This window comes from Silurus meridionalis, chromosome 9 (genome assembly GCF_014805685.1).
Source record: "Silurus meridionalis isolate SWU-2019-XX chromosome 9, ASM1480568v1, whole genome shotgun sequence".
Lineage (NCBI taxonomy): Eukaryota > Metazoa > Chordata > Actinopteri > Siluriformes > Siluridae > Silurus > Silurus meridionalis.
Window position 1 is genome coordinate 8,235,881 of NC_060892.1, and position 13,299 is coordinate 8,249,179.

Genomic DNA, 13,299 nt, shown 5'->3' on the forward strand with positions numbered 1-13,299 from the left:
TTTAACTTTGCTACATTTCAAAGTAAAACATAATTTTTACTCAACTACATTTTGCTAAATCAGTCATTCCTTTTTATTCACGAGTAGATAAAAACGTAACCGGTCAAGCACATAGCAAGCCACCAATCAGGGTAGATAGCACGCTTTGTTTGAAACTTGTCCAACATACAGTTCAGCATCACTTTGACAGCAAGAAGAACATTTAGAGATTAATAAATGATAGAAGGCCTTATTTGTGCAATTTATTTTAAGGAGTTATTAAAGTAAATTAAAGTTTTGGGTTCATGATCATTTTAATAGATATCAATCAGTGTTTGACTAATTAATATCATTCTATTAATAGATTGGTTCAATAAGAGTAACCAGTCTGAATGTACTGAAAACATTGACTTAGTAATTCAGTTTTGTGCCTTTAGCTCGCCCCAGACTGTCGCTAAACATTGTATGCCTTTCTTCCAAGACAAGAAAGGACTGTGCAAATAGATGTCTGCATTTCTCATCGAGACAGCTCAGCAGTCTAGAAGAAAATTATTTAGCCACACTAAATATGCCATTATTTTGTTTTTGTTATTTATGGCATTTTCATTATAAGCCATGGTGTTACATCATATTTTAATGGCTTATCCTGTAGACTTCCCATGTATGAACAATGTGTAAATTTCCAATATTTGTTGTTTCACTGAATCTGAGCTTTACTTTTTTTGTGTCTGGAAATATCCACCAACATTTTGTAGCATGTACTATCAGAAAGCATCGTTAGAAATTAGGTAACCTCAGCTGTATCCCAAATTAATTCAACTTTTTTTGATTGCATTGTTACCTCTGGCCTACAGAGGTTATTTTGACCACAACCTTTAATTGGCAGTCAAAACTCTTTTCTATCTTTTTCCTCCTCTAGTCCTGTTTCTACTCTTCATCTATGTTGCATCACCCTGTAACAGTCTGGTTAAACAGCCTGGTTTGACATCTCAGCCAGAATAAACTAAACTCCCCATAGACCCCAATGTTTTCTCGTGCCAGCGGAGTGACTCTTAGTACATTCCATCTTTTTAGAGCAATATTTAAACTAGATATGTTCTTAAAGAAAAGGGGATAGCGTTGGATATCTTGCTATTCTCCAGTCACACTACATTACCCCAGTGGTTTTTTGACTGCCTTATCTTCCACGAAGCATAACATTCAAAATGACTTGAACAAAATTCAGGTGCAATTTTCAGCCTTATCAACTTCATATATCTGACCATTACAACATAAATCAAAACAATTCGATCTTCTGGTGCAATACTTCATTTTGTGTAACAGAGCATATAAGACATGACCGCATGCCCACCCACGGAGCCTCTTGAGTTTTTCCTCGTATATTACACTGTCATTACGGATTAGCATGATGATGAATAATGATCTCTCTTATGATTACGGAAATCTCTTTTCATTTTATCTGTGTTGTCAGTTAGGATTTGCACATGAAACTAATTGCCACATTTTTGCCTCCCTGCCAGTCAAAGATCTCAAATATTTGGAGTAATAGACAGTTTGGGCCAACTAAATATAATGAATTATAATTCATAATGTGCATAGTGTTATGAATGTACTTAACCTGATAGTTTGGCTGTGTTCTGCCTCAGCAAGGACAACAGGGGCTTGCCTTCATTGCTGTTAACTCTGGGATGAGCTAATCTGAAATACAGTGGTAAAAAAAAACAGTCGAACAAAATCAGGCTCTGTTCTGCTCCTTCAAATTATTATATACACTGCTCCCCTATAGCAAGAGGATCTCAACACTTTTACTCCCATTTAACAGACCATGTGTTAAAAGATTGTCCAAATACTTCAGTAGTAAGCATTCTTTCCATTTTTAAACAGAAGATCCAAGTTGACATTATTTATAGAGTTCTGATTAGACCCATTCAACAAAAAAAAATAGTAAAAAAATGGAATAATGATTATATAAAAAACCATTTAATATACATTTTATATTTTGTTGTGGGAGAGAAACTAAAGTTAATAAAACATTTAATGTTTAACTTAATTTTTTTTACTTTGAAGCTGCTTGAGTTCCTTGCAGTAGCTTATGTCTGTTACATCTGATTCCAAATGACCTTTCTGTAGGATGTGTAAAAAAAAAAAAAAAAAAAAAAACCAGACCAGAGCTTTGCTAACGAAGGGTTGCCGAGAGCTTGACATCTTGAAAAACTTAAATGTCAAAGCCTTGTTGCTCATACAAAAAAACGTTTGTATAAAACCCATTGGTCTCACATCATACATCGGCCTTTCGGCTTTCAGGATTTTCACCACTCACTGAGTAGATCCAAGATGGATGGTGTGGAGATGGTGAATCAGGAAGTGGATAGGATTAGTAAGAAGGAAGTGAGAGCAGCTATTAAGAGGATGAAGAATGAAAAGTCGGTTGGACCAGATGACATACCAGTAGAAGCATGGAGATGTTTAGGAGAGATGGCAGTGGAGTTTTTAACCAGATTGTTCAACAAAATTCTGGAAGGTGAGAGGATGCCTGAGGAATGGAGAAGGAGTGTGCTGGTACAGTTCCTTAAGAATAAGGGAGATGTGCAGACCTGCAGTAACTACAGGGGAATTAAGTCGATCAGTCACACCATGAAGTTATGGGAAAGAGTAGTGGAAGCCAGACTGAGAGAAGAGGTGACCATCTGTGAGCAACAGTATGGTTTCATGCCAGAGGAAGAGCACCACAGATGCATTATTTGCTTTGAGAATGTTGATGAAGAAGTATAGAGAAGGTCAGAAGGAGTTGCATTGTGTGTTTGTGGATTTAAAGAAAGTGTACAACAGGGTGGAGAGAGGAGTTGTTGTATGAGGAAGTAGGGGGGTCAGAGAATTATAATATCACAAGTAAGATCTTCAAAGCTTTCTTCAAGATCAAGACAGCTTTCTTCACACCATGGACCATGTGTCTGTATAAAGCAAATTTTGTCTCAGGGACCTGGAATGAAGCTTTTTTTTTACCAGGCACTTAATTATTTCTTTATTGCTCTCCCTACTCTCTACATTTTCTCTGCTGTAAGCCACATTTTCAATGTCTGTTCGCCTCACACTCTCGTCTCCAGGGACTCGGCAAAACTACTGAAATAGAAACCTCCAAGAATTCGTGTGGCATTTGTGCCGGCTTTTCATCTTTGAGCCAAAAGAAGCTTACAGATATCAGTGCAGATCCTACATAGCCATGCAGACAAAGTGTGGACAGCTTGTGTAAACAAAATGGCAGACAGAAACATGGCCAATTTTGAGCTCTAACATTTTTAGATGAGACTGAAGGAAATCTTTTTATAAAAGTAGAGTTTTACTTAGTCAATGTAACCAAATTCCTTGGGGTTTATAAAAATATTATTTAAGGCATTATGCACACATTAAATTAGCTGTTTCTGTAAATGCAAAATCAAATTGTATGATTTTTTTTCCTGCTTGTGAAATGAATGTCTTCAGGAAAAAAGGAAATTTGCCTAATTTGAGTATATAGTAAAAAAAAATCTAGTATTTACCCTTAGGTTTAATAATCGAACCAAGAACCATGCTTGGACAGGTCTGAGGCGAGAAACATGGAATGTAGGGTGGATCCGAAGGGCATTGGGTAGTTTGAGGTGCACAGCAACCGGGTTAATGACCTTGGAAATGGGGAAGGGTCCCAGAAATCATGGGGCGAGCTTACGACACACAGTCTTGAGTGGAAGGTCCCAAGTGGGAAGCCATGCCTTTTGACCAATCCGGTAATGGGGTGCAGGACGGTGCCTCCGGTTGGCCCAGCGAGCATAGCTCTGGGAAGCTCTAAGAAGAGCTGTGCGGCCCCTCCTCCAACTGAGTCGGCAGCGTTGGAACTGAGCCAAAACAGAAGGGACGGATGCCTCAGCCTCCTGGGTTGAAAATAGAGGGGGTTGGTAACCATAAACCGGAAAAGGCGATAGTCCAGTGGTGGCGGTAGGCAGCAAGTTATGGGCGTACTCTACCCACACCAACTTGGAGGACCATAAGGAGGCGTCTTGAGCACAATGGATACAGAGTTTGCTCACTAGCTTCTGATTAAGCCTTTCAGTCTGGCCATTGGTTTGCGGGTGGAACCCAGAGAAGAGGCTGATCGAGACCCCTAGAAGGCGAAAGAACTCCTTCCAAAAGTTGGCTGTGAATTTGGGGCCCCGGTCAGAGAGGATGTTACGAGGGAGATGGAAAACGTGCAGGAGAAGGAGTGCATCGAGTGCATCGAGGGGAATTTACTATTTTGTAGAACCGGTCCACTACGGTAAGGAAGACGGTGTATCCGGCAGAGGGAGGGAGTCCGGTAATTAAATCTAGGCCAATGTGAGACCAGGGGCGTTTAGGCACAGGGAGTGGGCCGAGCGGCCCTTGGGGTTCTTGTGCTGCGTGCAGGTAGGACAGGTGGCTATAAATTCACGAACATTTCTCTGGACAGTGGGCCACGCTGCTGGAGGAGGGACAGAGTATAGGGAACCCCGGGATGGCAAAACAGCGGTGAGCCGTGACACCATTGGAGGACTTGGGACCGCAGCTGCTCGGTAACAAAAAGTCTCTTAGCAGGGCAACCCTCAGGAACCGGCTGATCCACAGTGACAAGTTTAACCCTAGCCTTGAGGTCTAGGTCCAGGGCACGCACGGTAACAGAAGGAAGAAGTATGGATGTGGAGGTGGGGTCTCCTTCCTGGAGTGTAACCTGGAAAGAGCGCCAGGCTTACCGTTCTTAGATCCCAGGCGGTAGGAGAGGGAGAAATTGAACCTGCCGAAAAAAGTCCCCAGTAAGCCTGGTGAGGGTTGAGGTGTTTGGCAAGCTTGATGGCCAGGAGCTTCCACTCTCCAATGGGGTAATTACGTTTTACTTGAATACGAGAGAAGAAGGCGCAAGGGTGCAACTTACTATCAGTAGTGCCCCTCTGGGACAGTACGGCGCCTACCCCTAGGTTTGGAGGCATCGACTTACACGATAAACTGGTGAGAGGGATCGGGAAAACCAAGACTGGGGCTGAGGTGAAGAGGTCTTTGAGTCTGATGAAAAGCTTGCTCTGCCTCAGGAGGCCACAAAAAAGATCGGCGGGAGGAGGTCAGTTGGTGTAGAGGGGCAGCAACCGAACTGTAACCTCAAATAAACCACCGAAAAACATTGGTGAACCTCTGGTCAACCTCTGTAGTTGATTCCTAGAGAAGGGTGTGGGCCATTCCTTGATGGCTCGGATACTGGCTGAATCCATTCCTATGCTCCCCACTGCAATAATGAATCCCAGGAAAGAGGTGCTAGGGACATGGAACTCACACTTCTCCACTTTGGCGTACAGGCCATTCTGGAGGAGGCGCTGGAGTACCAAACGAATGTGGCCGACATGCTCATCCAGAGATCGGGAGAACACCAAGATGTCATCCAGATATACAAAAACGTGATGGTTCAAAATAGGCAGCACGTCATTAATGAGAGCCTGGAAAACCGTTGGCGCATTGGTGAGGCCAAATGGCATGACCAAATACTCATAGTGACCCAACAGGGTCCCCTAAATGAGAGCACCAAAAGACTGAGAGCAGGAAAATGGCAAAAACTAAACCTCAAACCTGGGAACCCAGGGCAGATAAGACAAAAAGCTGTCTGAAAAAACAAACGTCCAAGAACTGGCAAAAGAAAAACAAAAACAGCCGGCCGAATACGGAAAAATGCTAATCCGAAAAAAACAAGAGCTCCAAAATGAAAGTAAGAATATTCCAAAGGGAAGGAAGATCTCAGAACAAACATGAAGCCGAAGAGACAATCTGTCGAAGGATAAAAGGAGCTGGCGTCTATTTATACACTGGGAAGATGACTGCTATGCTGGTGGAGGCCATCTTCCACCAGGAGCAGAATTGGGATTATCAGAAGTGCACATGTTGTCAACTGACTGTCTTTATATATCTCAATTATTGCACACTTTTTGATTTTGGCATTTGCTCCTAATCCAACATAAAGTTTCTTCTTGCAAATTAGATGGAGAACATTGTCTCGTATTTTCACTGAGTTAGTCATTCGTAGTTTTTACAATATGTTTTGGGCCATTGTCCTCTTAGGGTGTAAATTTTTACACTAGAAACACAACAGGTTTCTCAAGAATTAGGTCTTTTTTTTTCATTTATGTTATTCCAATTTCTGTTTTCAGTGAACATCCAACCCGAGAGCATGATGCAACCACCACCATCATTAATGGTTTTAACTGAATGTTGAGTTATATTTTGTCCATAGTGAATAAACGCTTTGCTTCTCAAATATTGTCACAGGTCTTCTACCGAATGTCAGGTGTTGCCTTTAAGTCAGCATTTCTCAAAAATCACCTCTGTCTGGCCACTCTCCCATAGCAGTCAGATCTGTAAAGAATTTGTGATATTGTTAGCAGGTGAACTCCATACTGTAACTCCTTCAGTATTTTTCTTGCCCATGTGCTCAATTTGAAAGGACAGTCTGATCTGTCTGGGTTGTACTATATATTTTCCACTTAATATAATGGAAATAAGTTATAATGAATTTCACAGTCCTTAGTGAAAGCTTGAAAGCACTGCTGATCTTTTTATAACCTTCACCAGCTTTTATCCTTCTAACAGCTTCATCTTGAATTTTCACTGGCAATACATTGGTCCTCAGGACAGGAGGGCAGTATGACCTGCCATTTTATGGTTGGGGTAGAGAGAGAGCGAGCGAGAGAAAGAGAGCGAGTGTGTGTGTGTGTGTGTGTGTGTGTGTGTGTGTGTGTGTGTGTGTGTGTGTGTGTGTGTGTGTGTGTGTGTGTGTGTGTGTGGGGTGCCTTTCAATAGTTTTATCCCATTCGGAGTGAATTCTCCCTCTTTAGTGCAGGATTGGCTCGACCTTGACTAGGATGAAGTGATTACTGACATTTAATGAATTAATGAAATCCCATTTAAAACTTTTTGTGTTTTAATGGTTTCAGTTTGCTTATTTGACTATAATGGACTATAATATGCATTTTTGTTTTTTTCTTTTTCTTGAGACAATACAACCTAATTAACCATAATATCAAATGCTATATTATACATCTATACTGTATATGGGGAGGTGTAGCTTAGTTGTTTATGTAGTGGACTTTAGATCTGAAGGTCATGAGTTCCAATCTCAGCTACACTAAACTGCCACTCCTGGGCCCCTGAGCAAAGCCCATAACCCCATAGCTGCTTAGGTGAATGAATGAGAAGTCACTGTAAGAAATTACTGTAAGTCACACTTGATAAGGGCTCTGCCAAATGCCATACATTTAGATGTAAATGTATCAAATTCCCGAAGACAATCCACTAATAAACCTGTAAGAACACAAAACTGTTAAAGTTTGACATAAGCTTCAAAACTAATTTTAGCTGCATTTAGGTATACAGCAATGGCACATGTTATCTAATGATGTTAGCTTAATTGTTACCATAGGAGGCTACTACTGCTTAGCTAAAGTTGCAGAGTTTAGTTGTTGTTGCTGTTATTTACATTAATAGCAGTTCACATGATGTAGTGCATCCTTTACTGCAGGTTATTGTTAGCTAGCCTAAGTTACCTAAGTAACTAAATGTAGGACAAGTTTTGCTGCATAGATTTACTCGTATTAGCAATTTATCAAACATGCATATAGGCTACTTGATGCTTTACCGTTGACTTAATACAACAAGCTACAAGCTTAGTTATTTAACACTGCTGCTAAGCGGTTGTAAAGAATGAAGGGCTTTTCAATTTATTCTTGCTTCTGGCAAGACATTATGCATTTAGAATATTAGATTTAGAATACTTTCTCATTTTAACTGCTGAAACTACCCTTGTGCAGTGATTAATACCGAAGCACATATACATATTTAGAAACGCCAGTAGCACCATGTTAAAATGGCCACTCTCCTCAAATTTATAAACACCTCTGGTGTGTGCAGAATCCTAAATGCTCAGGGACGATTGGATAAAACGAGGAAAGGAAAACAGAGTAGGTGTGGGGGAATGGTATGATCATGGAGGAAATGAAATATTTTAGCACTCCATTCCTCTGACATGTCCAGCTGTGCAACATTTGATGAGGATAGATCACAGTGTGTGTTTTTATTATTTAAAAAAATGATGCACAGGGATGCTCTGGTTTCATCACAAGAACATGAGGCTTGCTTCTATGTTGACCTAACCACATGTCAATGTGGCTTTAGCAATCGTGGATCTAATCCTTTAATATGGCATGTGAGGATGTGGAAATCACATGCAGTAATTCAGTGGGTCGAATTCTACGGCTGATTTTGTGTCTTTTCTTTTCTCTCTGGTTTTTTTTTTTGGGGATAGTGCTGGAGGACTGCATATCGCTAGCCCTGGAGCCAAAGATGTTGGAATCTACAGGTGCACAGCAAACAATGAGTTGGGATCTGATTCTGAAACAACACAGGTGTTATTGGCTGGTGAGTTAAAATATATTTACACACTATACAAATTCATACAATCTGTTTTTGCTGTAATTGTCTGACATCTTTCTTTTCTTTGCACAGAACACCCCACTATCATGGCTTCGTGGAAAAACATATCCGAGCTGCACAGTGACAACCTGAAAGTGGTAGTAGGAGGCAAAATAAGAACTCCTATTGGTGTCAATCTCACTTTGGACTGTCCAGTTACAGGTCAGTGAGAATGACATTCTATTTAGGTACATATTAAAGGTGTGTAGCGCTCCTTCCAAAGTGAAATAATGCCTGTCTCAGCATTTCCTTAACAATGAGCAATTGTGCAATCAAGTGGTCTAATTAAATTAAAATGGACTATACAATGGACTATACAATGTTATTGTAATTTATACTCTATGGACAAAAGTACTGGGACACCTGACCTTTCCTGCCATATGAAATTCTTTTCAAACTTCTACCCCAAACCTGGAGGCACACAATTGTATAGGATGTCTGCTAAATGCCACAAATGTCTTTTAATGCATTTTAATAACAATTTGTGTTGATCTTGAACTTGGAAAACAGTGCCTAGTGACTGGTTTACATGGTTTGGTGAGAAAGATCTTGAGAGACCTGCTATAGAACTCTGACCTCAACCCTACTGAACCACTTTGGGAACCTCACCTCACCTACATCAGTACCTCACTTTACTCACATCCTAGTGGAACATCTTCCCAGAAGAGTGGAGGGAAATATAAGTGAAAATTTGGACAACATGTTTACTGCGATGCTCAAAAAGCACATACCGTACTTATGACCAGGTGTATATACACTGCTCAAACAAATTTAAGTAACACTTTATTATCAGAGTATAGCTTCAAGCTAATTAAACTTCTGGGATATTAATATGGTCATTTAGGTAGCAGAGGGGTTTTTTAATCAGTCTGAGCTGCTTTGGTGTTATTGAAATTAACAAGTGCTCTAGAGGGGCAGTGAAATGACCTCCAAAACAGAAATGGGTTTACAGATGGAGGCCACTGAAATGTTTTCCCTCCTCGTATTTTGTGACTGTTTTTCACTAGTTTTGCATTTGACTTGGGTCAGTGTCACCACTGGTAGCATGAGATGATATATGGAGCCTAGTAAAGGTTGCACAAGCAGTCCTCCAGGTTGCCACATCACTACGTGCCATTGCCAGATGGTTTGCCATGTTTCCCAGCACAGTTTTAGAAGCATGGATGAGATTCCAGGAGATGGACAGTTACTCTAGGAGAGCTGGACAGAGTCATAGAAGGTCTTTGCACAGACCTCTACAGGCTAGAAAAGGGCACCCTGGCTGCTATTAGGTATTTTTATGAAATCCTTGGACCTACTGTCAGACCCTATGCTGGTGCAGTGGGTCCTGGATTCCTCCAGATGCACTACAATGCCCGGCCTTATGTGGCAAGAGTATGAAGGCTTTTCTTATAGGATGATGGAATTGATACCACTGCCTAACCCCCATGCTCTCCTGACGTAAATCCAATCGAACACCTCTGGGACATTATGTTTCAGCCCATCCAACGCAGCCAGGTTGCACCTTAGTCTGTCCAGAAGCTCAGTGATGCCCTGGTCCAGATCTGAGAGGAGATACCTTAGGACACCATCTGCTGTCTCATTAGGAGCATGCCCCGGCATTGTCAGGCATTCATACAAGCACTACAAGCACATGGGAGCCATACAAATTACTGACTACCATTTTGATTTGCTTCAATGAAATTTCGGAATAGCCTACCGCATGATTTGTTTACTTTGATTTTCAGGGATGTCTTTCAATTCAGCCCCCTGTAGGTTCATAGTTTTCATTTTATTTCAAACTTTGTGGCATCCTTTCGTTCCTAACACATTACCTAGTCCATATCAGTATAGGTATCTGGCATGATTTTTTTTTAAAATTCGGAATGGTCACACCTCCTTTACTAGTACCGAGAATAGAGAAATACTGTAACATGCTTTTGCCATGAGTGAAAAGCCTTCTATTGCCAAAGTGGTGGTTTTTCTCCTTCTGTATAAAAAACACTCAACATTCCAGTGTCATCTTTATTCCCTATTTTTGCTCAACAGAAGGCAAAAAACTGCCCTCTCGCCTGTCACACAAACTTTGGAAGCGGTTTAAATGCATGGCATGTCTGTGAGAGATCCAGTGCCCTGTTTCTAAATGTATCCCACAATTAATGGCTCTTGTCCTTAGAGCAGAGCGTAGCGGTAGTGAAAGATTCGGCTAATTACGGAGAAACGTTGTGTAAAGTTAACCAGAGTCTCAGGATGCCGGCCTTCTGCCATGGGATTTATGCCGTTCCTCATCATTTACCGATGCTAATTTACTGTAACAGAGCGCGGCTCCTGTAGTGTGATTGAACAGTGACGTTTTGTACATAAGTCTCAGTTTGTTTTTTTGGGGTTTTTTTTGTCAAGGCCTTTTATTGCAAGTAGTCAAAGGTGAAGGTTTATGGGGTTTAAAGCCCTGGATAGGATCCAAAATCCTCTGAGCACCTTTTCCAAAATGTAGTCCTATTTTTTTGTCTCTGTCTGAATCGATCCTGTTCTTGACGTAAAGCACCGCATGTCACCTGCAGCTCATTCCGTTAAATGAATGACAAAGTGGTTAAGGAATCTAATTGGTGAAGGTAAGGGATGAGGTTGTAAGGGCTGTACGGATGGATTGGTTTGTAACTGACCTAGATCATCATAAGTTCCCTTTCAAGTCTGGTTCCTCTCAAGGTTTTTTCCATGTATCGTCTTAAAGAGTTTTCCTTTACCACTGTTACCTCTGGCTTGCTCATTAGGGATTAACTACACGGATTAAGTTATTTTATGTTTAAAATTTGTTTCCTTAAACTAAATATTTCTCCTTTGTGACAACATCCAATGTAAAAAAAAAACCCAGCTATATTTTAGTTGAATTGAATTAAACTTTATGTAACATTATGTACATACCATCTATTTCAATGAAAATTATTAGCTAGCTATTGCATCCCATCATGAGTTCCTAAGTTTATAAGAATTATTTTCTTGTAATGTATCAGCCAGTAGGAGAGCACAAGTCTGGGTTTGATAATTCAAGAGTTTATTTTCATACAGCAGGAAACAGTTACACAATGCAATGAAATTCTTTCTCTGTAAACCCTCATAGCAGAGAAAAAGAGGTATTAAAAATGTACTAATGCAATGTTGAAATTTTATTGTTACTTCCACTGCATGAACTTCTGTAGCTGAAAATGCCGAAGAAAGCGACTTAAGCAAATTTCACACTGCTGTTATCAGGATAGAACTTTTAAAACATGACAGTGGGAAATAATAATAAATTAGAATCAATCAGAAATTGTAAGAAATATTTTTTTGCTATAAAAATTATACCAAATACAAGCTGACGAAGTCTATTTCTATACAACTTCATGCATTTTAAGCATTCAAAAAAAATCAGTTGAAACAAGCAAAATTATCCGCTAATATAAAAAGGCTAGTACAAGCTAGAAATAAGATCAAAATCTAGCAATATGCTTAATAATCCTATATTTGTTAATATACAATCTAAAAAATAAAACATTTGTTGGGTTTGCCTTTATTCAAGATATTTTCCTTGCAACAATTGAATTTTTGCAGTGCAACTTAAAAAAAAAAAAAAAACACAAAGGTAGCTTAACTTTAACTTAGCGTTCTTGCATGAGTAGCAGAAGGTCCTTACATGGATAGTAAGGCGTGCGCACGCGCGTGTGTGTGTGTTTTAGGTGTGTTACTAAAAGCCTCTTGCATCACTCTTTATTATAGCTCAAGTCATTAGCCATAATTACCTTTCTCTCTTTTCTAAAAGAAATCACCTGCTCTATGACTATATCACCCAGAAGATTGCAGTAATACAATAGTGCCCCCTGGTGAGCACAGGAGCAATACTTAAGCAAAGAAAATACCATTAAAAAAAAAAGAATAATAATTTAATGACTATATTAAGCCATTTTGTATGAACGAATATCTCATTTATTTTGTGAACGTGTGCTTAAGCTAGCATATTGTGCGTCAGTCTGGAAATATCTGCCCGGTATTGTTCCCCTCCTGAGGGCTGCAGTATGCTCAGCAATATGTCAAGGCTAATGTCTCCCCTTTGTAAAATAAGGGGGCTGTAAAGCTCAGACTCAATGCAATGTGCTACTCATTACCTCAGAAGGGGATGTGTCTCAAGGGAGTAGACTGTAGTGAAGCAATTTGCATTCATTATGCCCATTTGTACGAGTAATTTGTGGCGGTCTGCAGGCCTCGCGCTACTCTGATCCATCCTACCAATCACCGTTTAGTCTGCTCTTGTAAATGGCCGCTACTCAAACCCCTTCCAAATCATATATTTGACAGCATTTCTGATCCTAGATCACGTCTCCTCAATAATCTTCTAGGATGTGCTTCGGAAATTGGCTCTTTCCAGACCAAAGCTTTGGTAAGTAAGGGTCCTTTAGTGCTTTAATCCTCTTCCATATCATAAAAGAACTAAATGTCACAAATATTCATGTAAAAAAAAAAGAGCTCTAAGCATATAAAGGAACTTTCTGCGATAGTGTGCAGTGTGCTCTTTTCACTGTCTAAAAATTTAATCAAAAGCGTAAGAGGGATTTGTAAAGGAAAGGGTGGGACATCTCGTTCTTTATTCGTTTAATCTCTGATCTGATTCCACTTGTGAGCTCAAAGACCGTCATTAACTTGTATGACCTAAAATGTAGTTTTAAAAGAGGTTTTCTCCATTTTGCCAGGTTAGTTCATGGTAATCCTGCTAGAATACAATAACCCATAATACTTTGTTACAACATCTCATGTTTTTAATACAACACTCTTTCTTTCGCTAAAAGTGGGCCAATTTAGTACATCATAATTTGGTCA

General features: G+C 40.0%; 1 protein-coding gene across 1 annotated transcript in view; it reads left to right on the forward strand.

Moving 5' to 3' along the window:
• adamtsl3 (ADAMTS-like 3) overlaps positions 1-13,299 on the forward strand; it is a 200,041-nt gene that overhangs the window by 159,482 nt on the left and 27,260 nt on the right. Inside the window, exons 22-23 of the mRNA XM_046857561.1 lie at positions 8,306-8,418; positions 8,506-8,634. Of these exons, the coding sequence (XP_046713517.1) occupies positions 8,306-8,418; positions 8,506-8,634 (242 nt within the window). The remainder of the gene's footprint in view (positions 1-8,305; positions 8,419-8,505; positions 8,635-13,299) is intronic.